Here is a 25,814-nt window from a genome sequence, read left to right on the forward strand (position 1 = left end):
TCTGCCGGTTGAAAAAAAATCAAAATGTTTCACAAGCATTATAAATGTCCTTTTATCTATGTAGCCACAATCCATCTGCACTACAAGGAAGAGCTCTTCTACTAGGACATCCTGCACTGCTTTCTTTCTTCCCACTGGATCCCCAGAGCACAGTCTTTGCAGCAAGTTTTTAAAAAGCAGAATCAGGTCTCTCTCTTTCTCTTTGTAACACTAAAAGAGACAAAAATGGAGACTAAAGCTTAAATAAGACCACACAGTTTTCCCCTGTCCCTAATTATCCAGTTTCCTGACTTACCATATGCCACAGCCATGAGCTAACTCTCAGACTCCACGTGCCTCTTTCTTTAGGGTCACAGGACAATCCTGGTCAGAAGTAACCTCAGGAGATCTCTAGTCAAACCTCCTGTGCCCAAAGCAGGGTCAGCTATGCAATCAGACCAGGTGACTCAGAGCTTCATCCAGACTCACAGAATCGTAGGGGTTGGAAGGGACCTCTAGAGATCAACTAGTCCAACCCCCCTGCTAAAGGAGCTTCACTTAGAGCAGGCTGCACAGGATCACGTCCAGGCAGATTTTGAATAGCTCCAGAGAAGGAGACTGAATACTGAATCTATTCTTGTATATCCAGCCTGACACCAAATCCATTCTTGCTTCTTCCAGCTTTTTCACTACCTCTCTTTAGTCACAGATCATCCTACTGCAGCTTGTCCTACTTTTGCTAACGCTTACAGCAATAAAAAAAAAAAAAAAATTAAATAAAATACTTGGGAGGAGTTTCCTCCAAATGCTTTGTAACACCAGTGCCAACATTATTATAAACACTGCTGTAAGGGGCACATGTTTTGCTTTCCCTTCTGTCCCTGCCAAACTAAAGCAAGCTCTGTTCTGAGCACACCATGCTGGAATAAAGAATGACCATCCTGACCCTTTTTTATCATATCCAGCATTTCTCACCAGTGGTTTAACAGATGTATCAGGAGATCTCTATCAGCACTAGTCACAGGATGAATTCCCCATTCAGTCTTAAGTATTAACGGAACTACATACATCATTAACCAAAATGTAATATTTAAAAAGCAAAAGAATTGCAAGTTGCTGACCGTGGTACTCGCCGTTTTCCTTCCTTGTTCAGAGAAGGCGCTTTATGCTTGATTATGCGCTTCAGGTGATTAATAGCATCACAACATTGTTGAGTGGTACCTGTTAAAAAGAGAGAATCGACATGTATAAATAAATGCTGGTAACCTGGTTAAATGAATCAAGGTATTATCACTATAGAAATAGTGCAAAAGACTTACACACAGATAACATCTATCACCTCCACTACTCAGTGTTTCTACAGTAAATTTTTCAGTGCCACAGAACAAGATCATAAAATAGCAGACAGGTCAACGTGGCCTGAGCCAACCATGAGGCCTCTGCTATAAAACTGTGTATTTTAGTTTTGCATGCTCATGCTTAGAGAAACTGTAAACTTTCCCCACATGAATATTTCTTCTAGGGCCACTTCTATCATATCCTGAACTGTTTCTCTGAAAGAAGTAAGTCTTTGTAACTTCGGGTTTTGGTTTTATGTTCTAATTACTTTTAACTGATGAAAGTCAGAGCCAAAAAAAAAAAAAAAAAAGAGGCAAGTTTACTGAAGAATCATTAGTATTGTGGAAGAAATCACAGATTCTTCACACAGCTTCATACTGTCGTAGGGAAGAGTAACAAGGCATACAGGAAAGGGTAGTACAAAATTGTGGAAATCTTCCACAAAATAAAGAGAAATGCCATTTTTTCAAACATTTTGTTTGTTATAAAAGAGTAGACTTCAAGATTCTCATCAAGCTACATTTTTACAATGTGTAACTGCAAAGCCAAGACTCAGATCAAAAGCACCATTATCATTTTTAGTGTTACTATAAAACTGTAAATCATCATAAACATGAAAAGGTTCTTTCTCTTGAGCACAAAATCTTCCACCTTTACAACTTGCAAGGAGTCGATTCAAAGAGTTCCTAACTAGATATCAAATGACCTCTCTATCAGTACCGAAAAATAATCCTTCCTTTGTTGCAAAATAAGCACATTTACTTTTCCTCCAGTTATAGATTTATGGTTTGGTTTAGTTTTTCTTTTTTAATTCCAAGATCCAACAGGATGGCTTTTTTCTTCATTCCATAATGAATTAATTATAGCTTACCTAATGATTTCTCATCTGTATGTGTTAAGGCTAGACTTTCCAGAAATACAACCAACGCTTCAAATACAAACTGCTCCACCAAAGAATTTTCTTCCCTTTAAAAATCAGGAATAAATATGATGAGAAACATGAGTAGAAGAAGCACCAAGTAGGAAATTCTAATTAAAAAAAAATTAAGATACCGTAGAGATAAACTGCGCACGATGTTTGTATGAAAAAAATACATCTAAACCACTCAAAAAGAATAGCAATAAAGATTTGCTGAGCACATTTAAATGGCATAAGTAACTTCTCATAAACTTGTCAGCGAAATTTAAACTTTTACAGTCTCGACTTAGAGAAAGCCCGAACTACAAAGTTATAATTATAATTAAAAATTAATAATCTGGGTAACTTCATTTTACAGCTATTGCATTCATTAATAGACCGAGTACCAGTGGATGACTATTTGAGTTCTACGCTCAATTCTTTTCATGTCCTTGAACCTTTAGTCCAAATTAGTTACTGTTCTGAGCTCTGTTTGCTCACCTAAATTCTCTGTAGATGTTGTTAAAAGCAAGTGCTGCACCCAGTCTCTTGAAAGCACTGGGATGAAGAGCAAGACTATACAAGCGCTTGAAAAGAGACTTGGTGTTTGCTGGGCTTTTCTCCTGCTGTCTTGGCGTTGTCTGCTTAATAGACCATTTCAAAAATTCGTGTACGCATTGACCACAGAAATCTCTTAAAGTGCTGTCAACTGGATCCACTATGCCACTCTGAAATTACACAACATTATTTAATTACAAGAATGAAAAAAACACAATGTATTGTCTCAGTGTAGTTATTAGAGCAGCTTATTTACACAGTATTATCTGTAAGTTGAAAAAACTTACTCACACTTTCCCAGAAGTAATAAAACCTCAAAATTATTACTGTCCAAGGGAAGGGGCACATTCCCAGCCCTCACAGCACTGGATTAGGCCTCAAAGATCCGTATTTCTATTCCCCCCTCAGCTACCAAACAGTTTAGAAGCCTTGTGTAAGTCACTTCGTTTTCTGATGAGCTAGCTCCTCTGCTTTAGACGTGGTATGGCAACATCGACTTTAATTTACAAGAAGTACTCCAAAACCTCCTGATCTATCTTGCCTCCAGCCTGCTTCAGGTCAGTGCAAAAAACAGTTTTAAATTTAAAGCTTTTGCACCTGACGAAAGCAAATAAGCTTAGAGGAAAATTAAGCACACATGAAAAGCAACTTTCATTCAGAGGTGGGTGAAAAATATTATGTATTTTAGTAATTCCTTGTATCCACTTATGATAAAAATAGTATTTCATTAATCCTATAAGCACCCTAAATACAATACCTGCATTTTGAGAATGTCAAAGAAATAGAGAAATCCATCATCAAAATCTTGGTTAAGAAACATTAAAAGATTACAAAATTGATAACCTGCTTTCCTTCTTTCAGACAAATAAGCCATTACATCTATTTATGTGCTCTTGGTTCTTTCAGTAATAAAATGATGCTAGTTAAAAATAAAGTCATATGGCACAGAAAAAAGAAGAGGAAGACTTAATCACCTACCAAGATAGCTTCTAGGAACACCACCGTATCTTGACTCTCGAATTTTTTGTTGTTCGTAAACCAGTGAATGAGTTGCATGACTAAAGGCTCATACAACTGTCTTGTTACCTGAAAAGAGTAAAAGCCAACTACTTTTCTAGGATTAATATATATCTATGCTATTTTGCTATTCAAAATATGTAAGAACAAAAAAAAAAAAATCTTCTTTGAAAAAGGGTCTATAAAATGAAAAATCAGCTTCATATTACATTCCCTTATCAAGGAATAAAAAAAAAAAAAACAAACAAACAAAACCTGGTTAGCTGCTTTCTATTCTGGTCTGAAAAGATCTCCAAGCTTACTTTCAGTAAGTTCCTCCGAGACAGACAAAAACCATTGCATGCCATGGATTGAATGCCAATATTCAGCCAGCAAAACAGGGAAGTCTGGTTTTAAGCTGTATTTTGATCTAAAATCTCCCTTAATCTTTACCATATACATTTATTCTAACTTGCTGGATTTCAACAATTCTACCTGTAAGTCAACCTGACCAAATAGTGTCATATGATAACATGAAGGAAGAACTATGAGATATACTTGGTAATAATACAGTGTGTATGTCTGTGTGCACTGGTTTGGACCAATCCAGACGTTCACCTACGGTTTATGTTCGGCCACATGCCAGCAAAAAGGGATTCACCTAAATTGGTAATATAGTTACCTGTATATTTTACCAGAACACAAATCCCTTTGGTCTAAAAATAGAATCTGGACACCAGGGTGCAAACAGCAGTCTGAAAAGGCACAAAACCTGTAATTTCAGTGGAGCTGAACCTATGTCTATTCTGCTTCATGTAAAGGAGGAGAAACGCCAAGATCAGATGTTTAAGTTAAATATACCATCCTTAGCTATCAATGAGGTAGCTACAAATTCCTTCCCAAATGCTTTTCTTGTGGATTGTAGCTTTGTGCTCATTCAATACTGAAATAATCAATTTTACCTCATGTTAACTTCCTACGGGAAAAGAAAAATATGGAAATTAAATACAGCACTAAAGAACAACTACTACCACAAACTCTTTGAATGGATCTTGAAACTTGAATCTTGAAACCCTCATGTCATTTGTACACTCCGAGTTACTCTGAATTATGGTCCATTATTGAAGTCTTTGAAAGGTCTTACATCCCCCCTCACACCCAAAATCCTGGAAAACTATCCCTAAAATAGAATTTCATCTCACAAAAAGGCAATGCATCACGATAACTTCTAACATGATAACAGCTACATAAAATTATAAATTCATTCCCAAATTTAGAAGTACATTAAACAAGCTAAAAGGCTTATAAACGAATCCGTTTACCTGGTCTACGTCACAAGCAAGACGAAGCAGTACTGGAAATATTCGCTTATGTAACTGATACATGGGTGGGGGACCTTGACGTCCTTCTGGCATCTGAGATGCTTTCCCCAACATATAGGTGACTATGCTGTGTAGCAGCTCACAAGCTGCAACCTGAAATTTAAAACTCTCTTTGGTCATGCATCCATTACTTTCATAGAGAAGACAAAATTGTGGACAGGAGAGAATGAGTCAAAAGAATGGAATAATTTCTCAAGTACATTTCTCCAATCTATGCTAAATCACTGTTCCGAGTCCATGGATCATGTCCATGGAAAGAATTTACACACATTCCAACCGGCCTTTGTCCTTACGTTCTAGTCTCTCACTTTTCAGCTGGAGAAAATTCATCACTGCGTAAGTCACCCATTATCGTGTGTTCAAGGATACCTCTGTTCCGGGCTGTTTCTGGATACCAATCCAGCAAAGCAGCAAAGCAGCAAAATATTTGCTTAAGCGCTCTGCTGGACTGGGCCCACAAGCTCATAGGCTAGGCATGAGAGGGAGGCCAAACAACAATGTAGATCAAGTAGCTTAAATTTTTCATTTTTATGTTATGTCTAATTCTCAAAGCACAACGGTGTCTGACAGAGCTTGTAGAAACTTCTGCTCTTTAGTTTTTTTTAATGACAAAATAATAACATCATGAAAGAGCACCAAAGTAATTAATTAAAACACGCCTTTCTTAACAAGGAAGACATTATTTTATGCAGTATTTATCAGCTAGCATAAAAAAAATTTAAATACTTTTGTTTGTCTGTCACTTGCAGAAAGAGCCAGTTCAGTCACACGAGGCAAGAATAAATCCAAGTAGATGACAGGCTTCATATCTGCAAATGGTACAGCAAAGCTCAGACGCTTCTCAGTGTCCCAGGATACACATTTCTTCATCATGTCTTCTGCAGAGGTAGCTAATGCATTTGAAAAAGATCAGAACAAAAAAATAAGCTTTCTATAATATACATAGAGCAAGCATTTCCATAGCTTACTCAAAAATCTGTGACCTTTCAAGTTCATTTAGATTATCATAAAATTTCAATACTTCATACATTACTGGATGTTACACGTACCAGAAGTACGTTAGAAGGCTGGTTTAGCCACCACATGGAAAAAATAATTGCAGCCAGCATTCCAGGAGACAGTCACAGCAGCCTCCAATTTCAATATAGGTAAGTTTGGAGACAATTATAAACCCAGAAGACACTGAATCACACTTGATTTAAAATACTTCTTTAAGATGTCCAATAAGACAACTTTTGTCTTCTACTACTACGAACAACTTTTGAAGATCAGACCAGACAAGAAGATCCAACACAGACTCCTGCAGTTGCACAGAAAACAACTACATTTATGGATATATCCTCCAAGGAAAACTGCCATATTTACTCCCTTCTCTCCCTACATTCCTGTATTTGTTAATTTGGTGAAAAAAGTCTGACCATGCTTTGTGTTTAACTTCCAGGGAAAAATGCTACCTTCCCACAGTACTTCTGAATAAGCAACAGAGAAGTACTTGGCAGAAAGAAAATTGATTGTGAAGGCAGAATAAAACAAATCTAAGCACTAAAACAAAGGAACAAAACTTCTATACAACTAGATTAGTTTTTAGACTAAATTTTGGACTGATTTTATCCCTTAAAACTCATGGCCAGGTATTTACACTATACTTTTCCATATTTGTTTTAATTAGATTTCATGATATTTAATAATTAAATTATAAAGCTGAACAGAGAAGAGCAGAAACTTTTTTTTTTTTTTGAGGATGCACTCAAATGGAGCATTACTACCTGGCCATACTAAAGGCATGGAGCACTTCAAACTCACAAATGAAGAAGTAAGCTCGCTGAGACTTAGAAGTTCTGCAAGACTGGATTAAGTGAGAATTGTGGTAAAAAGGTGGAAGCAAGTTCTGAAGATTTACAAACTGGGGCAAAGTTTTAAAATGGCTTTGCAGCCAGAGGGAAAAGGGGGGCAATAAATAAGACCATATGCACAGGTGCATGTAATTTTTTGCCTTTAATGGAAGTTTTCTACACAATTCCTGCATTCCATAGTAGGTTAGTGAATACTTTGCTCTGCTAAACTCCAGAACTGAATAAAAGCAACTTTGCTTTAAACAAGAGCAAGAAAAAAACAGCTTTCCTTGAAAAGCTCATGCATTCTCATAAAGTGATGTCAAGACCTCATTGAAATCAACTTTCAAGAGAGACAGCAGAGGCATGTAAATATTTTTATTTACTGACAGGACACTCACCTGTAATTAAGTTGTGGTTGATCTGCCCTCCCAAAGATCCAAGAAGGCGTGCCACTCTAGTCCTTACTGCTTCCAAGGAGGGACTGTCATCCTAAATAATTCAACAGATTTATATTAGTGAAGGAAGAGTTACTTCTATATAGAGGTAACTTCTACACAGAAGTAACTTGGTTTATGTAGTAAATGAAAGTTTTATGATTCTTATTAATAAACGGATGAAGAAAATAAAATGAAGAACCTGTGGGGAAGAACTGCATCAAACGAGAACAGTTTTGCTTCAATGAGCAAAAGAGGGGAAGACTGGAAAGCATTTTCACCATATTTTAAGGGTTTTCAATTGCCATTTCTCAAGTAAAGGTTAAAATTTTTCATCACAGATAACACGTACCTACAGAATAACACAATAGTCTGAAAAGTGGAAAGAAATACGAAGTAAAAATTACTCTTCATTTGCTTTAATCCAAGAACTTAAAGTCTAGATCCTGTATCTATATGTAAGCAGCCAAATGATTTTCATAAGCAGCCTGTATGGAATGTAAAATGTACTCATTTTATTTGATGACCACTAGGTTGGAAAGAGATCTTTTTATATGTATATGCACGTAACTACTAGTTTCACACCTAAAAAGTAGTTTATTGCGAGTTAGTTTGCGCACTGGAATATACAAATAAAACTACACTTGTTTTGAGATACTTGAGAAGCCACTGGTCAAAATAAACAGTATGTTTGACTTCTAAGCCTATGAACCTATACACAAGATAATAAAAAACCCCATAATTACACATTCACAAAATGGTATTTGTACACTGCACCACTGCTAAGCGGGGACTTGACTTAAGATGTAGGAGTTAAATTTTTGTTTCCATAATATGTCAGTCTAGCAATGATGTTAACTTACGGGACTTCTTCAGTTCTTTTTCCCGGCTTCATTCCAATTCTCACCCTAGAATATGACACCTTTCCAGCTGTGCTGATGTAATGGCTTTTCGAGCCATGCTGTAGAATGAGATTCACTGAACTGATCTTGAGTAGAAATAACCCTCAGAAAAAAAGTACATATACAAGAAAGGAAGAGAAATAGTGGGAAGTGATTAAACCTCATTTAACTCTAAAAAGAAACAGTGTTCTTACCAATGAAAAAGTCTTTGCTTTTCTTAAACGCTGTATCACAACTTTATTAAACCCCTTCTGGGCTGCTCGAGAAAGTTTCTTTACTTCCCAGTTATTCTGGGATTCAGCTGATGAACAGAAAACATGAATATTAATATTAGTTTATTGTACCTGCACCTCATGCACCTACTTATAATTTCCTTAAAAAACCCACCCTGGTTTTGTGACAATTATTATTTCATTTAAAATCTTTATTAAGCAATACAAGTCCTTATTAGTGAAAACTGAGCTGATTTAAGGATACGAAGGACAAATCACAGAGCAGTGGCATATAAAATGGCTACGATTAGTCATTGTTCAGCAGCACCAAACAAATCCTAGTTTAAGAAAAAGGTAAATTTTGGAGTGTGAGAGAAGTTACATTGTTCCAAACACAGGAAAACCCACAATATAGACAAAAAGTACGTCACATCTGTATCTCTAGGCATAACTACATAAAAATTATTTTCCTCTCCCTCAAGACTAGATTTTTTTTGCCTGTACATACCTGTAGATGTAGAATTTTTCAAATAACCATCAAGAAGAGGCAGAACATCCTTGTAGTGAGGTTGTATTATATGTCTGGGGATGTGAGCTGACCAGTCTTCCAAAGCATCCAGTCCCAGATCAGCCATTGGGGTACAGCTAAGACCCAGCTTAAATGCATTCTACGTGTCAAATACAAAATTATCAGTCTTTCATTTTTATTGACTACCATTATTTAAAGGTAAACCCCCCCCGGGTATTTGAAAGCTTTTAGCATACTGTACATATTCCTTTTTAGTAACTTTTGTGTGCTTAACATCTCACTCAAGATCAGCACAGGATATATATTGTATTGCAACACAAGCACTAACAGAGTCAGCTTAGTGCAAAAGCAAACTCTGACAATTTACTTGTTTATCCAAGAATACAAATGACTTGACTTTTATCTCACTGAAGACTTGCTCCAGAGGATACTAACTTTGCTCCAGAATTTTCATACGTGTTTCAGGAAAAAAAAAGTGTTAGCTGTACATCACTTTGACCCACCTGCAGTGCAGGAATATAAGCTTTGATATCAAGCATGACGATGTCATGTGGTAAAGAGAGCAAAAAATTCAGACAGGATGCCAACAATTCATCCTTATATTGTTTCATTTTTGCTGCAACCTAAAATTCAGATAAATAGGCCAAGAACAATCATAAATGTTTTAAGAACTTGATTTAGCTATATCAATATCCATGTAAAATAAACAACTCAAAACCAATACTAGAATCTCATTCACCTGTAGACAGTCACCACAATGTATTTAACGGACAATTATACAGCTATTTCTCAGTTGTACATGAATAGGTGACCAATACACCTCTTCTGACATTAAGTAAAAAACAGACAGAAAAAGATCTTAAACCCCCACTACGTTGCATAATTCAGAGCTGGATTATTTCTATCATATATGTAAGATTTCTCAGCAGATATAATTTTGCTTGAGTCATGTATGTTTATATTCAAACTAAGAAAGATAGCCAGCAAAATCACTTACCTCTTTTCCAAACTTTACAAACAGGGCAAAGCAAGACCTCTTTTCTGGGTCTTCAGGACACTTTTTGAGACTCCTTGGACTGACACCCTAACAAACAGAAAACACAAGTCAACAGTACTAAAAAAATGTAATACACAGTACCAATATGAAGCATAAGTTCAACTCAAAATATATACATCACTGTCCAATATGAAACTGGTACTGGTGAAAACTTGAAATGTAGGGTTGTTCTCTCAAAGCTTAGAAACTAACATTAATACTGTGCATTGAGGGTCAACTTTTTGCAATACACTCAGTATAACCCAAATAAACAAGATACATAGGACAGAAAAACAACTTTTCAATGGCTTAATTTTCTCCTTGTCCTCTGTCATGGTTTAACCCCAGCCAGCAACTAAGACCACACAGCCTCTTGCTCACCCTCCCCAGTTGGGATGGGGGGAGAGATTCAGAGGAGTAGAAGTGAGAAAAAAAAACTATGGGTTGAGATAAAGACAGTTTAATAGGTAGAGCAAGAGTCACGCACGCATGCAAAGCAAGACAATTCATTCACTGCTTCCCACGGGCAGGCAGGTGTTCAGCCATCCCCAGGAAAGCAGGGCTACATCACGCATAACTGTTACTTGGGAAGCCAAGCGCAGTAACTACGAATGTGCCCCCTTCCTTCTTATTTCCCCCAGCTTTAAATACTGAGCATGATATCACATAGTATGGAATAGCCCTTTGGTCAGTTGGGGTCAGCTGTCCTGGATGTGTCCCCTCCCAGCTTCTTGTGCCGTCCCAGCTTGCTCACCAGCAGGGCGGTGCGAGAAGCAGAAAAGGCCTTGATTGCTTAACATCAAAAATGAAATAACAGTGTTTTACCAACACTATTTTAATCCCAAATCCAAAACATAGCACTATATCAGCTGCTAGCAAGAAAGTCAACTTCATCCCAGCTGAAACCACGACATCTCCCATCTAACAAACCATGAAACAAAGAAAAAACCCCTAACAGTGGATGTCCATGTGGCAAGAATGCTGGCGGAATAAGAAAAATGCAGTTTGCAACAGCACCCACAGTACAACCATCTACACCAGTAAGTCCCCAAATTTGCAGTGGCAGGGACAGTTCTGGGCTCCGTGATGGGCTACACACACGATGGGATGAAGCACCGCCACTTTACAATAGCTTCCCTACCGCAAATGGCTCATACATCAACACAGCATCCTATTTCCTGGGGAAATCGGTGAGTGGAATACAAGTATACCCCAGAAGCTGAGTAATTAACCCATATGTGTCTTTGCTGTTCTGGCTAAATTGTTTCTGATATCCAAGCTATCTTCTGTACCGCCTGCACTGCAAGGGTTCCTATCCCTCTGTTTACTCAGCTCAGGATTTTGGCAAGAGCATTACACACGGATGGTGTCTCTTCAGAAACTTGGCTTCTAGTCTAAATGTTGATTGTCTATGTGCTTTTAACTGTGGGGGTATAGGATGCTACGAACATTTGAAACAACTTGGTAATAGTTTCAATGAACTCTTTACCATAGTGCATAAAAGACTAGAGATAAGAACTGCATCATCGTTAATACAACTTGTTACCCCTCCATTGGGAAAAGAGATCTCACCTCGAAGTATTTTATTTTCTTGGCAATTTTCATTGTAACAGAAAGCAGCTTGTAGAATCCACTAATAAGAGGTAGTCTTGTTGAATGTATAACAAGCTCATAACCAAAGGAATATACCCAAGGGTGAAAGTATTCAACATGCTTCTCCGGAAGTATCTCTCTAAAACAGATGCACAGAAAACATACGGGGGAGGGGAAGAAACTGAATAGAATATTTGATTGTTTGTTTTTTTTTTTCTTCAAACTTTCAAGTGAGTACAAGAAAGAGAAGTATTGCTCTAACAGAGCAGCTCCAAAGACAATGAGGGAATATGGCCAGTATAATACTAGAAGTTACAACATATACTGAAAGACAGTTACATCTAAATAATGAACTACTTGTTTCCCGTACTCTTTAAAAACTGAGCTGATGAGCTAGTATGTTTTTACCTATGACTCAGATGTCTGAAACGCACTTACTGTGTCCCTGCTAATCACCCTGTGCATTTTGAAATACAGTATATCGTCATAAGTCGGAAACAGGCACCTTAAGTAAATCTCACTTTAAACTTCTTCCAACCATTTTGTAACTTCCAAACTACATAAAAATATATTAATACCTGCAGAATTCCACTAGATTTATAAAGGCGATAAAGTCTGTTGGCTTTGTTGGCTGAAGGTTTGAAGCAGGGTCAGAAGTAGGCCCAACCAAAGCACTGTCCGTTTCATTTTCATCCTGAAAATAAATATTGAAGCAAGAAGGTTGGATCTGTGACAACACAGAAAGCATTTAGACCTTCTTTCCAGATAAACAGAGTCTCCTCTTCTTTTTCTAGCTGCTACCAGCTAGTCTGACACAGACAAATGACTAATAATTGACACATCAATAATTCAAAGAAGTAATATGGGATGCTTGGTCATAAGGAAAAAGCTACTAGAAAAATGAAAACTACTAAGTGCCAGAGTTGGCATTACAGATTCTATGAACTTCTTCCGATTCTGATGTTCTCATCTCCTAACGCTGCAATGCAATATCCAGAAATATAAAGTCAAACATTTTGACTAGTATGGATGTTACTTCAAGGACACTATAAGGAGGTATCTAAGCATAATGAAAACAAAACAGGGAATGTGATTTTGGTTCCTCTGTAACAGCAGAAATTAATGGACAAGTCATCAGGTCTCACCTGTTCATTAACATCCAGTTTCTGAACAGTCAGGTCCAACTTCTCAATAATCTTCAAAACAGATTTTATAAGTTCATCATAGAGCAAGCGATTCAGAGACTGCAGTGGTGAATTTGCAGTAAGAAAGTTTTCATCTTCAAAAACACATTCCTTTGTAGGAAGAAAAAGTTCACATTTCAAAACACCAATGAGAATTACTTCTTGAGTTCACAAACCAAGATTTGAATGATTGAGAGAATTCGGCTTTAGACATACCTCAGATATGGAAACCTAAATTCCCTCCTGTTTAATTAATTTATTAGCCACAAAATCCAACTAAATCCAAGAAACAGCTCTTTTACAGCATGACATTACAAAAAAGTCTAGGGTTAGAAAAGCAGTGATAAGACTGAGGATTACTTTTTCTTTTGTATTTCCACATTAACTATGCTTTTACCTTCATTGTGTCACAGTTCAGTAGACTTCTGAAGAGATTCAGATAGTCCTTATATGTTGGTACTTTCCATCTCCCTGTCCCAACTCCTGCAGCTTCACGTAAGTCTTCCGATCCAGAAGTTTCTTTTCTAAAAAAATCCTGAAAGAACACAGTATTTTTCAAAAACACTGCATATATACCTACCTGACTCAAGCCAAAACACAATATGAAACTATTTCTGCAGGCAGAAACAGGAAAGGTTTAGCTTTCTCATTTAACCAATTGGAAAAGAGCACAGAACAACTAGGTCCTTTCAAAAATCTCTGAAGCTTTCCTCCTTCCAGTGGTCAGTTATTTGAGAAACTCCATAGTTATCCTGCTGCACAGGATTAAAAAGCTTTAAAGTTCTCCCTTAACACAAATATTCAGTAAAACTTTTGAAGTGTATAAAATTGGTTAACCTGGAAGAAAGCTAAATGACCTCAAGTACAACCTACTTTGTCACAGACAACCTGAGCAAACAAGAACTGCAGAGAACAAAAGTCTATTTCCCATTATTTTTTTTCTTTTGGCACAAGAGGCACGTCCTCATTATGCTGAGCAGATGTAGGGACCAGACACCAACAACAACTGAGCCACTATTCAAAATGGATGGTACTTTTTTTGCTTCTTTGGGCCTTGCTCTGTCTACTGGACTAGATCTTAAAGAACTGAAATGTATACTCTAGGAATCCAGATGAAATAAATACGCTTAAACAGGGTTTTTTTACCTTCGAAAACATGATTGGCTTGGAGAAGATTCTGATTAATCCCTGATGCACTGAAACAAAAAAAATAATTGCCTGAACAGACTTAAAAAGGCACAGCATCCATATCACTCAATATGTTAGCAATTAATTAAATCTGCCTTCTATTTTCTGTATTCTGTCATGATTAGGGAGAGGCAAAAGAACACTTGTTCTTTAAGGACAAATATAGCCAAAACCAGAGCCATAACTCTAGGATGTTTCACAGGGAACCAATTTTGAACTTGCTTCTTACTACATTTTCCTCAATACTGCTTTGACTTTTTTCTGAGTCTAAAGGAAGTGATGACCAAGGCATTGCCCATAATGCCCACACTGAAAAAGCCAACAACTCCCAATGACTCTCAGACACGAACTTAGGATCTCCATTCCAACATGGTGCTTGAGTGCCATCCCAAACCAAGAACATGAAAAATAACGAAAACACCACAGCAATAGAGAAAAGCCACCGTAAATAATAGAAAGAAGTTAAAAATAATTGTATTTTTTATAATGAAATGTCAGCATACTGGAAGCTACTAGAATTGTCAGCTACCAACACTGACACATTCACTTTTACATTTGCAGGACTGTCTCTGACTAACTGCATATTTGGAATTTTCATTTTTATTATGTACAAGTTTCAGAGCATAAAAAGATTGCCTTTCTAATACAGATGACACTCACCCTACTTTCTGTGATCTTTTGTAGGGGTGACTGAACAGATTTCTATACAGCTTTCTGTGAAATCCCCTTCTCCCCACAATCCTTCAGAGCAGGAACATGAGGTTTATGTTTAAGCAGATTACCACAAAAATATATTCTCCTGCCCTTGATGATAGCCACTCTGCTATCCAAAACAGTTGGATAGCCTAAATCTCGATTATTCGAGGATGGGAAACCCCTCATTTTTGATCCCAAATGGCTATTCCACACATCTCTCTTAGAACCAGTTAATAAATCTAAGAAAAAAAAAAATCCAAACCAAAAACACACAACCCCCCAAAAACCACAACAAAGTTAGTATCACAGACTCACCCACAGTGCTAATAAAACTCCAGAGAACTGGACCTTTTCCTGAGAGGGCTAAAAATATCTTTACTATAGATCTGCAACAGACTAACTGCATTTTTTCACTGTATTGTGGAAAGCTATTGATCTGCAGCACAACTAGATGTTCAAGAACGGGAGTGTACACTTCAGGAATCTAGAAAATATACAAACAAAACACCCATCATGCAAGGACAATGATTATAACTCAGTATCAATGTGAAGAATTATGCTAAATTACTTCAGCAAGATATTTTGTTATAAGAGTTTACATCATGACCTGCTCTGAGAAAAATAAAAGACTTAGCAAGTGAATTCATCTTAGATATAAACAAACCCAAAAAACCCAAACAAAACGAACAGAATAAGAAAGTTTCCTGGAACACATTATGGAAAGTAGCTCCTGAACGTGCTTCAGTGGAACCAGTCTTAAGCTTATTAGAAAAGTACCAATTCAATTAAATAATAACACAGCAGTATAATCTGTTCATTCTTAACAATCTGAATACAGAATGTAAGTGAAAGTCTATTCTCTGCCCCAACCTTACTTCCCAGCTCCAGTTAGGCCCCAAAAAGCCCTCGTTAGAACACAGACAGCATAGCATCAGAGGAAAACCAAAGTATCAGCCTCAGAGAACATACTAAGTATCAGTACCAAAAGAAAAAGCAGTAATAGAGTGATATAAATCACATAAAGAGAAGGGTAAGGCTAAGTCCAAATAAATAGCTTTGCCTAAAATAAATAAGAATCTATTTGCATTTGGCTATCATGGGTTTCATTACAATGCACTGTAGTATTTTACGTAGTATATTCCGTGCATTTTCTTTATTCAAATAAAATCCAATAAAGCATTCTCCCGATATTCTTCCCATCCCCGAGGAGCTAAATTTCATCATATTTCAGATAAAGAAACACCTTCTATCACAGGTAAGTTCACACCTACTACCTCCTTATACATCCGTAGCTGCATAAAAAAAAAATTGACGGGTACTTAAATACTCCACTTACTGTATCTATATGGAATATCACACTTGCGATGGACTGGAGGAAACTTGGTAGCTGGTACAGATGGTCATCTATTGTTTCTGCTTCTGTGAGGTACATTTGCTTACAACGCTGAAGGAGCTCAACATACATATCATCAACATCCTTAGAATGTATAGCTTTACAGGGCTTACAAAGAGAAAATAAAAGACTGATTTAGCAACTTTGTACAGTCAAGCAAATGTATTCTGTAGCACTAAAACCCCACCCAAGTCTTCACTGAATCATAATAAGAATAATCTGAAGTTTTTCCAGGACCTCAATACATCTGAATAAACTAAGTATTCTACCTGGTACATGTATGAGAAAAGTGGTACCTGCAATGAACTAAAATAATAGTTAACTGATGCAGCGTAATTTTACTGTAAGAGTACTTGACCTTTCAGTGACTAGACATCAAATCTAGCTTGAAAAGCATGGAGTCTTGCTGTAAATATCTTAAATATGGCATTATGGATGCTATTACTCATACTTTGACCTAGCTGCATTAAAGTACCACGTGGCTTACCTTAATGTGGCTTAACCAATTACCATTCACAGGCTACTACTGTTTAACATTTAACCCAGCAGCCCAAATTCTGAACTTTTATTGTGCTGGGATCTGCACAGAGGATAAGGACTACTCTTAAACTAATGAACAACCAGAAAGCATTCCAAACAGTACTAGAGGGTATTTAATAATGCATATGGATTTCTATAGAATGACTTGTAAATCACAGTATTTAGCATGAACTAGATCAAAAAGCAGTCTTTGTGGAAAAGGAACTAGGAACCAGGTCACAGGCAAGAACTCCAATAGGGAACTGACCATGGAAAACGAATGGACTGAGTTAGGCAATCACAGAATACAAGAGTTAGGCTAAAGGTTGAATCTGGTCTGCCTAAAAACATGCTGACAAAATTAAGACTATCCATTTATCATCTGTAGCACTACAAATATTACTTTATAATTATGTTAGCGATTAGACAGTAAAAAGAAATATTCTGCCTTGAAACTAAATCAATCACTGAACTTGTGTTCTGGCTAAGGTCACTATTTGCAGTAGCACCAAGACTCTGCTTCCTCGCAACCGACCATCTGATGCTTGACGTTCTTAATGGTGCTTCCTGAAAACATACCTGCCCTCCACCTCCACATACATATATAAGCATGGTTTCATGTTGTTTGGGTTTTGTTTTGTTGTGTTTTTTTTTCTTAATTTGCACTTGTTTCACAAATTACAACCTAGTGTCCTTCAGTCAGTCGTACATTTTGGCTGTTCTGATTCCCGCTCTGCAGGAAACCTATCCAAACTGCTTCCAGAGCAAAGATGGCCTGGATTCTACCATCTAAATGCAGACAGCACTAACAAAGTATTGCTGTACCTAAGCAATTATATCCTTAAGTTTTGCGGCAGCTGTACATGAAGCCCCTTTTTTTCCATTTCAGAACTGGTGCACAAGCAGAAGTAACTCAACCCTGCAAGTGTTCCTAGTAAAATCAGTATGTGTTTCAATAATTTTCAACCACAATATACTTTACAGTGTATCTAATTAAGTTCAACACTTAATCCAGAAACAAGCTGTGTAAAACTGTTAAATGAATGGCGTATGAATCCTAGCTTTAAACCCATTCAGTATGCTGCTTTATCAGAATAAGTTTCCTGCACATACTGCTGCAAAAAGCCCATATCCACGAATGGCAATGGACAACTCTTTGCTGCTTGAATCCATTCTTCTGATGATTCCATAGAACTGCTCCATGAAGAACTGCAACTTGCTCTTGTGTAGCTCTGCATCCTTAGCTACCATCAAAGAAATCTGTAAAGAAGATACAAAAATTTCAGCATTTCAAGAAACATGAAAAAAGCCACAAAAAGTTACAGTAGGTCTTAAAAGATACCTAGCTTGTAATATCAAGCATTTCAAACAAAATAATTATTTATCAAACAGATTCACTGAAATTCCAAGCACCCAATATTCCCACTATTTCAAGAAATTTGGCTTTGCTTTAGTCTCAGAGATCCCAGTGAAGTTACAATACCTGCTTAAGGAATGAATCTAGTGCAGAATGACCCATTTTCTTCAGCTCCTGGTTTGTGTGGCCACACCATTTACACATTGCTTCAAAGAGGGAGACATAGTTGTCCAGGAGTAAGGTACCAAACTGAGCAGCGTGCCAGCTGAACAACTGTAAACCAGCTGCAATTTAAAAACAATTCTCATTAAAACCCAGACTTATATTACATTTTCCAAAACCAGACTAGACTATAAAAGCACACGTTAGGACTTTAGGTAAGTATATGTACCAAGACTGGAGGGTATAAAATGTTTTCTTCCAGCCATTACAGTATCGATATCGAAATATTAAGAACTTGCGCATAAAAACAACCCTCCAAAATTCTATTTTTTGACGTATGCCATCATGGAAAACCCAGCTGTGTTCTGAAGTAATTTACATTAACAGTGAAAAAGAAAGGGATTCTACTGGTTACTAATAAAAATACTCAATCGCACAGTTCACAAAGATTTGATTTCTGTGGACATATGCCCAAGTACCTTCCTCCACCAAACTGTGATGCAGACAAATAAAAAGTTAAGAACATAGGTAATTTCACAATCCCACATATAAGCATAAATGAAATGTCAAGATCCCTAATCATTTTCTTTTTGCAGACTATCTTTAAAGAGGGTTTTACCCTTCACAGTTGCCATGAGCCTACTACCCAAACCTAGCATTTTTGCAATTTCTGCAAAAGCCACTCACATTTCAGAGGCCAACTTCTCATTCTTTTCACGAACTTATTTGTTCAAAATTTCCTCCTCCTCCTTCCAGTGAAATTCCCCCTCTCTATTTTTTTCCTTTAACCCAATCCACCGTCTTCTCTTTTCTCCTAATTTGCTACATTCCTCTTATTTTTACTCCTACCATGATTCCCTTCTCATACCAGGGTTTTGTACTACTCCAGAGGGACAAATGGCATCAAGTGTAACACTGCTGTTCAGAAGCTGATTAGACCTTGCCTAGTTTAACCAAATACATGCTTAATTCTTTAGATTCCAACTTAAAGTACACCAGCTTTGCCCAATCAGCTCAGAAGACTGAAGACAGCCAGTAGAGAATAAACAACTCCAAACAGAAAACACCATTGTATGAACGGTATCCACCACAGCACCAATTGAAACAATTTACAGTCTTACCTAGATGTACTGCGTATCGCTTCTGATCAACCTGTAATACCAGAAAAGGTTTGTCATATGTGATTTATTCTTCATCAGGGCTAATTCATTCATGCGGAACAATTACCACATGGCAGATTTACCTGTGGGTTGATTGCCTTCATTGCAAAATCAAAAATCTCCTTTGCAGTCTGAGGATCTGTGAAACAATCCAATAATGAGTGTTTCACTATTGACACACAAGAGGTAGTGTGAGGACAAAGATATTTTTATCCAAAGCTTGGTACGAAGAAGCAATATTGGAACACCTTACATGTCTCATTTTACGAGGCAGAGACGCTTTTTCCTGAAATACTCTTAAATTTGAAAAAAAACTGTACATCTATATTCACTGACTTTTCTGAACACCCATATTTTAACCAACATGTCTCTTCTACGGGAAACACATCTCTGTATAAAACATGTTCCAGCTTCAATGTGGCTCTCACAGTTGCCCAATCTCTGATTAGAAAATAGCACTTCAAACACTGACATACAGAAACACACTGATGAAGCCACTCCACACAAAGACAGACTACAAGGACCATGTAGCTGGACGGACCTTAGTTTTGCATAAACCATCTACCAACAGGGAAATTTTGATTCTGAGTTCACAGCAAGAAACGGTGCTGCTTGCTGGCTGTATAATAATCAAGATATATCAAATTGTGTAACTGTCTATCACATAGAAAAAGTACATACCTTCATCCACAGATTTGGTAAAGTTGTACATGAGTGCACCCAGTCCCCTCAGACATCCTACTACAACAGGTAGCTTGGGTCCCCTTGTAGCTGATGTCATCTAAAAAAAGTTGGAATTGAAAAAAATACTATGCTTAAGCTAAGATAAATTCACACCGAGGCTTTGCAGTTCGTAGAAGTGTAGATAAAATCACATATTCCAACTTAATACAGTTATGTCAGCACCCACGTCTGTGAACACAAGTCCACAGAAACATCTCCTACTTGGAAGTTTCATATCATTTGGCAGGGAATTTAACCACAGAAGCATAAGAAATCCTTTGAAAAGCATGTAATACAATGCAACAAAACCAACCATAGCAAAACTTAAGTTGCACACACTAATGTCTTAAAAGTGCAGGGTACAGGAAAGCAAAGTTCAGCTGAACTGTTACCTCAAGTGCAAGGACTTTGCAGCTAGTAGAGACCAAATCAGAAACTACCAGTGTGTGGTAATATAACTTTTTTGGGGCACTACTGCAATGATCACAGCATGCCATCTTTTCTCACAGTAAATTGGTTAATTTGTTGTCACTATTGGTCTTGAATTGTTACTTTGAAAGCTTCTCAGAACCAGAGAACACAAACTTAAGGAAGCATTTATGATTGTCCAGTTAGATCCCTACAAATTGTACTAGTTACAACAGTATTCCAATATACAGTGCTACACACATCAAAGGAAAAAAACACCAACAAACCAGTCCAAGAGTCAGAAAAGAAATTCCAATCATACCTGTGTTTTAAGCTCTCCCAAATAAGCTCGGAATAGTTTTTCAGAGTTGTTAATCATGTCACTAGGCTGGACCTCTCCCAAAACTCCCAAAAGCTCATAAATCTTCTCCAGTACTAGAAAGTAATTTAATATTATTAAATATTAATTACCAAAATCACTATTTTGACATTTCCATTGCAATGCCTATGTAACTTGCAACCATGAGAACCCATCTGTCTGGTTTGGCCTCAGTCAGCCACCAAGAACCACGCAGCCGCTCGCTCCACTCCCACAGCCGTGGGAAAAAAATGGACAGGGCAAAACTCGTGGGTTAAAATAGCGCAATTTAACAGAACGGCGAAAGGGAAGATGAAAACAAAACAGTAACATCGATAAAGGGATATGAAGACGCGATTGTGCACTGACAGGACCCGCTCCATCACAGCCCACCCCCGAGTGGCAACTGCTCTCCTCTCCCCGGCTACCGCCTCTTATAGCCTGGGCACGGGTCACCTGGGATGGAATACCCACCCCCTGCCGGCTCCTTGGGGAAATTAACCCCATCCCTGGACACCATCCCATGTGGTTTAATTTTAATTGGTGATTAGCATGCGGGAAAGACAGCTCTTTATGATGTACATACATACAAACGCATATCTATCTACCTGCCACGATGTGAGACGCATCTTCCTCCAGTATTAGTAAGTTAAACACATTTACTCTTTTACAACGTGGCTTAGCAAACTGATTAATAAAGGCCATAGTCACTGAGGAAGCATTTACACCAAACCAAGTTTGCTGCTGGCCTTGAGGTCATGCTGGGTCTTTTAATTACCAGCAGGGTTAAGGCCAACAGCTAGCACAAGTTTCTCGGCTTGAGTTCAGACTCAAGGGTTCTAACGCAAGCACAGCAAGTTCTGTGAGGGCTAGACCTGCCCAGAGAAGATTTCTGCTATAACTAGCCCAAGACAATCAAACCAGAGCTCACATTAATGTGCTTAACATCATAAAAAGAATTAATCAGGCGAGGCAAGAACTGATGAGCTCACGTTAGGCATGACCAATGCAGGAACTATCACGCGAAAACTGCAGCTCTGAGGACAAAACTGGCCAGGGTTGGAAGAAGGTTACAAAAAGCTTTAGCAAATGAGCTGGGGTTTACATGAATTCTGGCAGGGATGGGCAGCCTCTGCTTTTGATAAGACCACCCACTGGAACTACCAGGACTGCTCTTAAGGCCCAAAGTTACAGGGGTATGCGTGTGTATAGTTATAAAACAGGTATAAGAGTAACTTCAAAGGTTCAGCTACACCAGGTTAGCAAGGGACCTGGCAAAAAAAAATAATAATCTAAGAGTCTAGCAAAGTTACGTTGGTTAATGACAAGAAAGCTGGAATTACTTTCAGGATTTAGGCATTCAGGGACTAATAATAACAGATTAAACATACAAATCCTCTTTTATGTTGGGAATCCTAATCCAGAACTATACTTAAATTCTGTATGAACTGCCACCGTTCAGTTCAAGTATATGATTTCTCCTACCTTAACTCATACTTATATATAAGTCTACTAAGAAACAGCTAACTGCATGATCGTGATCACAGGACCTGAACAAATTTTGCAAGCTCTAAAACATGACAGCTACCATTTTTAAACACACTTGCCATGGGAATAACAATTACACATTTCCATGGGGTATAATCCAACAAAAATTGAGTGTAAATAAAACAAAAGGACATTGACAGAAAAAAAAAAAACCTATAGCCTACCTGTATCAGGAATTCTACTTTTTGTGGCAAGTTCCCCATAAAATTTATTAAATATCTCTGAAACTTTCATTTCTTCCATCAGACAGGAACGTCGTAAACTTTGGAGCAACTAAGACATTAAAAAGAACGAAAATTTAGGAAACTCGTTAATAGCACTACCACAAACCTATTTGGTCTAAATAAAAACCACAATTCATGTGTGTAACATCAGCTGAAGTATGCTGTTCAATGAAAGAGATTTAAGATGACTGGTCCAGGAAAGAGTATTAGCATGAAATCTACTTTTACCACAAACTACCTTCCTATGTATGTACAAATATAAAATTAGTGATTTAAAATGTGTATTATACATATTATATACAGAACATCTACATGAAAATTATACATAGTATAATTATATATATACACACACATACGTAAAAACCCCACAAGAGCACAGGCTTAGTAAATCTGCAGCAGCCTTTATCATATTGTATTTCTCTCCCTGCTGCTATCAAGCCTATCCAATTCACAGAAGAAATGACTCAGAATAACTCAGAAGGGAGTTTTGTTTCTCATAAACGAAATTAAGCAGGTGCAAAATCATCGCAAAACAAGGGTCTAAAGCATTCTAAGGAGGCATAGTATGAAATTACTGTCTCACGCAGTAATAAAACTGAAAAAAAGCCCTTCTCCTCCACACCTTCCACATACTGTGTCTAATACATTATAATATTATACATTAATACATAGTATTTCTAAGTAAGAATACAAATGAACTGCACAATTTCTCCTTAAAGAACCATAATACACTGGGAGAGAAAAGATCTGCAACTGCCCCCAAAACAATCACGTCTTGCTCCAGCAGACGGAGTGACATGTTCACATGTGAGCAACCTACTGGAAGAATATAAAAGACAATCTGTTGTTAAGACATATCTCTTACTAACACCTAAATATTACACTATCACTACTGGAGACTACAGATTTTCTACATGATATAGCACAACTATAGTAATACAACAGACTTTCTACTTTTTCTAGAAACAAGAGAGATTTAGAAAACGCATTTTACCTTAATCAGAAGTTCCAGAGCTGGGATTCTACATTTTGCTGCTCTCTCTTTTGTATAAACACTAATACAAGTTTGCTAGATAGGAAAGAATATGGAGATTATCATACTTGAAAGTACAGAAGGGAATTAAAAGATAACATTCATCTACCTTTTTAAAGTACCTGTTCCTAACAAGTTTAAGGTTTTTAAAGAAGACTAAAACAATAAAAATATTCAGTCCTGCAAGTGGTTTCACTGACAAAACTGCAGCACTGTCTAACATAATAACAAATCCCAGCTCAAGCAAATAAAGTGCAGTTTCTGGAATAAAAGGCACACATAGCAAATTTTCCACCTCTGTACTATCATTCCTTACAATACGTAGCTACTAATTCAATATTAGAGACTGCAGTGGTACAGTCAAGCATTTCTATGCAAAGCAGTATTATTCAGCAATCTAGACTCAGGGAAACTCATTTTTAGAGGTATTGTCGTTTCCACCATTTTCTGCATATATTGCAAAAGTAACAACTTTGCAGGGAAAAAAAATTAAAAATCAGTATTTAAAATTAACCATCACCTATAGAAACATTTAAAGTATTACACTTAAACTATGAATTTAGTCTGTATAAATTGAAAGTTACAGCTATTATTTTCAATAACTTATTTTCCAAATCAATACCTATTATTTTCTATAAAGAGAAGTTAATAAAATTAGTCTCTAGTTGAAGAAGCAATTCCACACTACTCTGTTGTATTAATTACACTTTATGTCAACCAAGTTATTTCAGGTCTAAGAAGAACATGAGAGATAGGTACAGCAGACTGGGAGAGGTGAAGGATAGTTATGAATCTGTTATGGTATGAAACCCACCAGAATTGTTTCAACCATTTGGCAAAGAAATAGTAATAATAATAATAATAATAAATGAAATAATTTTCCTTTACCCACCTTAATATTACAGGCATAAGGATGAACTTTGTCACCAACTTTTTCCATAAAGACACAAAGAAACTTCAATGCTTCTTCCCTGCAATCTCGAAACTGACAAGTAAAACAAAACAAAAAAGCAGTATTTAGTTTTAATGTGTATAATCTACCATGCTGTTTATACAGCACTATCTCAACATTTCTTTAAAATTTACCACCTTACCTCCTCTATGCCCAGGGATTTATGGATGAAAACCAGCAAGCCATGCTTTTGGGAAAACACCAGGGACAGGTGCAGCGCTGCGGGGAAGCAGACAAACCATCAGGCGGTTGGTTCCCTTTCTAGAGCAGGCAGGGCTGGACACCCCTGAGCCCGTCACCTTGTGCAGAAAGGTGCCTTAACGCCTTGGACGGGACTGATGCTTGTCACCAGAAAAACTCACAACTTAACGTGGGTGCTTCTAACCTCCCTGTGGACTTGTGCCCAGGCCCTGTGCCTCTGACCTTGTGTAGGGGCCTGCCCCCGCTCAGGGAAAGCTAACCCAGGGGCAGGTCAGCAGAAAGGGGAACGCACCGAAGTATTTTTACCGAGGGGAATGATTATTTGGGACAAGAGGCCATCCCTCTCCCGAAATCAACCTTTTACGTCATGCCAGCAGCCCTCATGCATCAAGAACTGACGGAGGGAGAGCAGAGCTATCCTGCAGGACCAGAGATCTGGTGTGTGTCCCCCTCACATTAACAAGCCCTCCCCAAACGGAGCAGAATCATAGAATGGTTAGAGTGGGGAAGGGACCTTGAAGATCATCTAGTTCCAACCTCCACTAGAGCAGGTTGCTCAAAGCCCCATCCAGCCTGGCCTTGAACACTTCCAGGGATGGGGCATCCACAGCTTGTCTGGGCAACCTGTTCCAGTGTCTCACCACCCTCACAATAAATAATTTCTTCCCAATATCTAATCTAAATCTATTCTCTTTCAGTTTAGAACCGTTACCTCTTGTCCTATCACTGCACTCCCTGATAAAGAGTCCCCAGCTGTCCTGTAGGCCCCCTTTAGGTACTGGAAGGCCACAATAAGATCTCCCCGAAGCCTTCTTTTCTCCAGGCTGAACAACCCCAACTCTCTCAGCCTCTCCTCCCAGGAGAGGTGCTCCAGCCCTCGGATCATCTTTGTGGCCCTCCTCTGGACCCACTCCAACGGGTTTGGAGCAGTCGCTGTTTTAAAGACACCGGCGAGGCAACGGCGGCCCCAAGCCTCGTTCAGAGCTCCTAAGGCCACCCCGTCCCTCCCCTCAGCT

General features: G+C 37.8%; 1 protein-coding gene across 1 annotated transcript in view; it reads right to left on the reverse strand.

Moving 5' to 3' along the window:
- Positions 1 to 25,814, reverse strand: part of PRKDC (protein kinase, DNA-activated, catalytic polypeptide) — an 85,135-nt gene that overhangs the window by 58,610 nt on the left and 711 nt on the right. Inside the window, exons 2-30 of the mRNA XM_009881122.1 lie at positions 25,156 to 25,217; positions 24,740 to 24,816; positions 24,538 to 24,630; positions 23,607 to 23,681; positions 22,553 to 22,661; positions 20,805 to 20,917; positions 20,033 to 20,132; positions 19,435 to 19,490; positions 19,313 to 19,343; positions 18,156 to 18,313; positions 17,786 to 17,932; positions 16,097 to 16,261; positions 15,076 to 15,244; positions 14,023 to 14,072; positions 13,274 to 13,411; positions 12,838 to 12,987; positions 12,271 to 12,386; positions 11,672 to 11,831; positions 10,061 to 10,147; positions 9,567 to 9,686; positions 9,043 to 9,202; positions 8,517 to 8,623; positions 7,385 to 7,475; positions 5,878 to 6,041; positions 5,092 to 5,244; positions 3,752 to 3,859; positions 2,717 to 2,943; positions 2,189 to 2,283; positions 1,101 to 1,200 (exon numbers count right to left, since the gene is read on the reverse strand). Coding sequence (XP_009879424.1) covers positions 1,101 to 1,200; positions 2,189 to 2,283; positions 2,717 to 2,943; positions 3,752 to 3,859; positions 5,092 to 5,244; positions 5,878 to 6,041; positions 7,385 to 7,475; positions 8,517 to 8,623; positions 9,043 to 9,202; positions 9,567 to 9,686; positions 10,061 to 10,147; positions 11,672 to 11,831; positions 12,271 to 12,386; positions 12,838 to 12,987; positions 13,274 to 13,411; positions 14,023 to 14,072; positions 15,076 to 15,244; positions 16,097 to 16,261; positions 17,786 to 17,932; positions 18,156 to 18,313; positions 19,313 to 19,343; positions 19,435 to 19,490; positions 20,033 to 20,132; positions 20,805 to 20,917; positions 22,553 to 22,661; positions 23,607 to 23,681; positions 24,538 to 24,630; positions 24,740 to 24,816; positions 25,156 to 25,217 — 3,381 coding nt within the window. The remainder of the gene's footprint in view (positions 1 to 1,100; positions 1,201 to 2,188; positions 2,284 to 2,716; positions 2,944 to 3,751; positions 3,860 to 5,091; positions 5,245 to 5,877; positions 6,042 to 7,384; positions 7,476 to 8,516; positions 8,624 to 9,042; positions 9,203 to 9,566; positions 9,687 to 10,060; positions 10,148 to 11,671; positions 11,832 to 12,270; positions 12,387 to 12,837; positions 12,988 to 13,273; positions 13,412 to 14,022; positions 14,073 to 15,075; positions 15,245 to 16,096; positions 16,262 to 17,785; positions 17,933 to 18,155; positions 18,314 to 19,312; positions 19,344 to 19,434; positions 19,491 to 20,032; positions 20,133 to 20,804; positions 20,918 to 22,552; positions 22,662 to 23,606; positions 23,682 to 24,537; positions 24,631 to 24,739; positions 24,817 to 25,155; positions 25,218 to 25,814) is intronic.

The sequence above is a fragment of the Charadrius vociferus genome, unplaced genomic scaffold, assembly GCF_000708025.1.
Source record: "Charadrius vociferus isolate BGI_N301 unplaced genomic scaffold, ASM70802v2 scaffold23, whole genome shotgun sequence".
Taxonomy (NCBI): Eukaryota; Metazoa; Chordata; class Aves; order Charadriiformes; family Charadriidae; genus Charadrius; species Charadrius vociferus.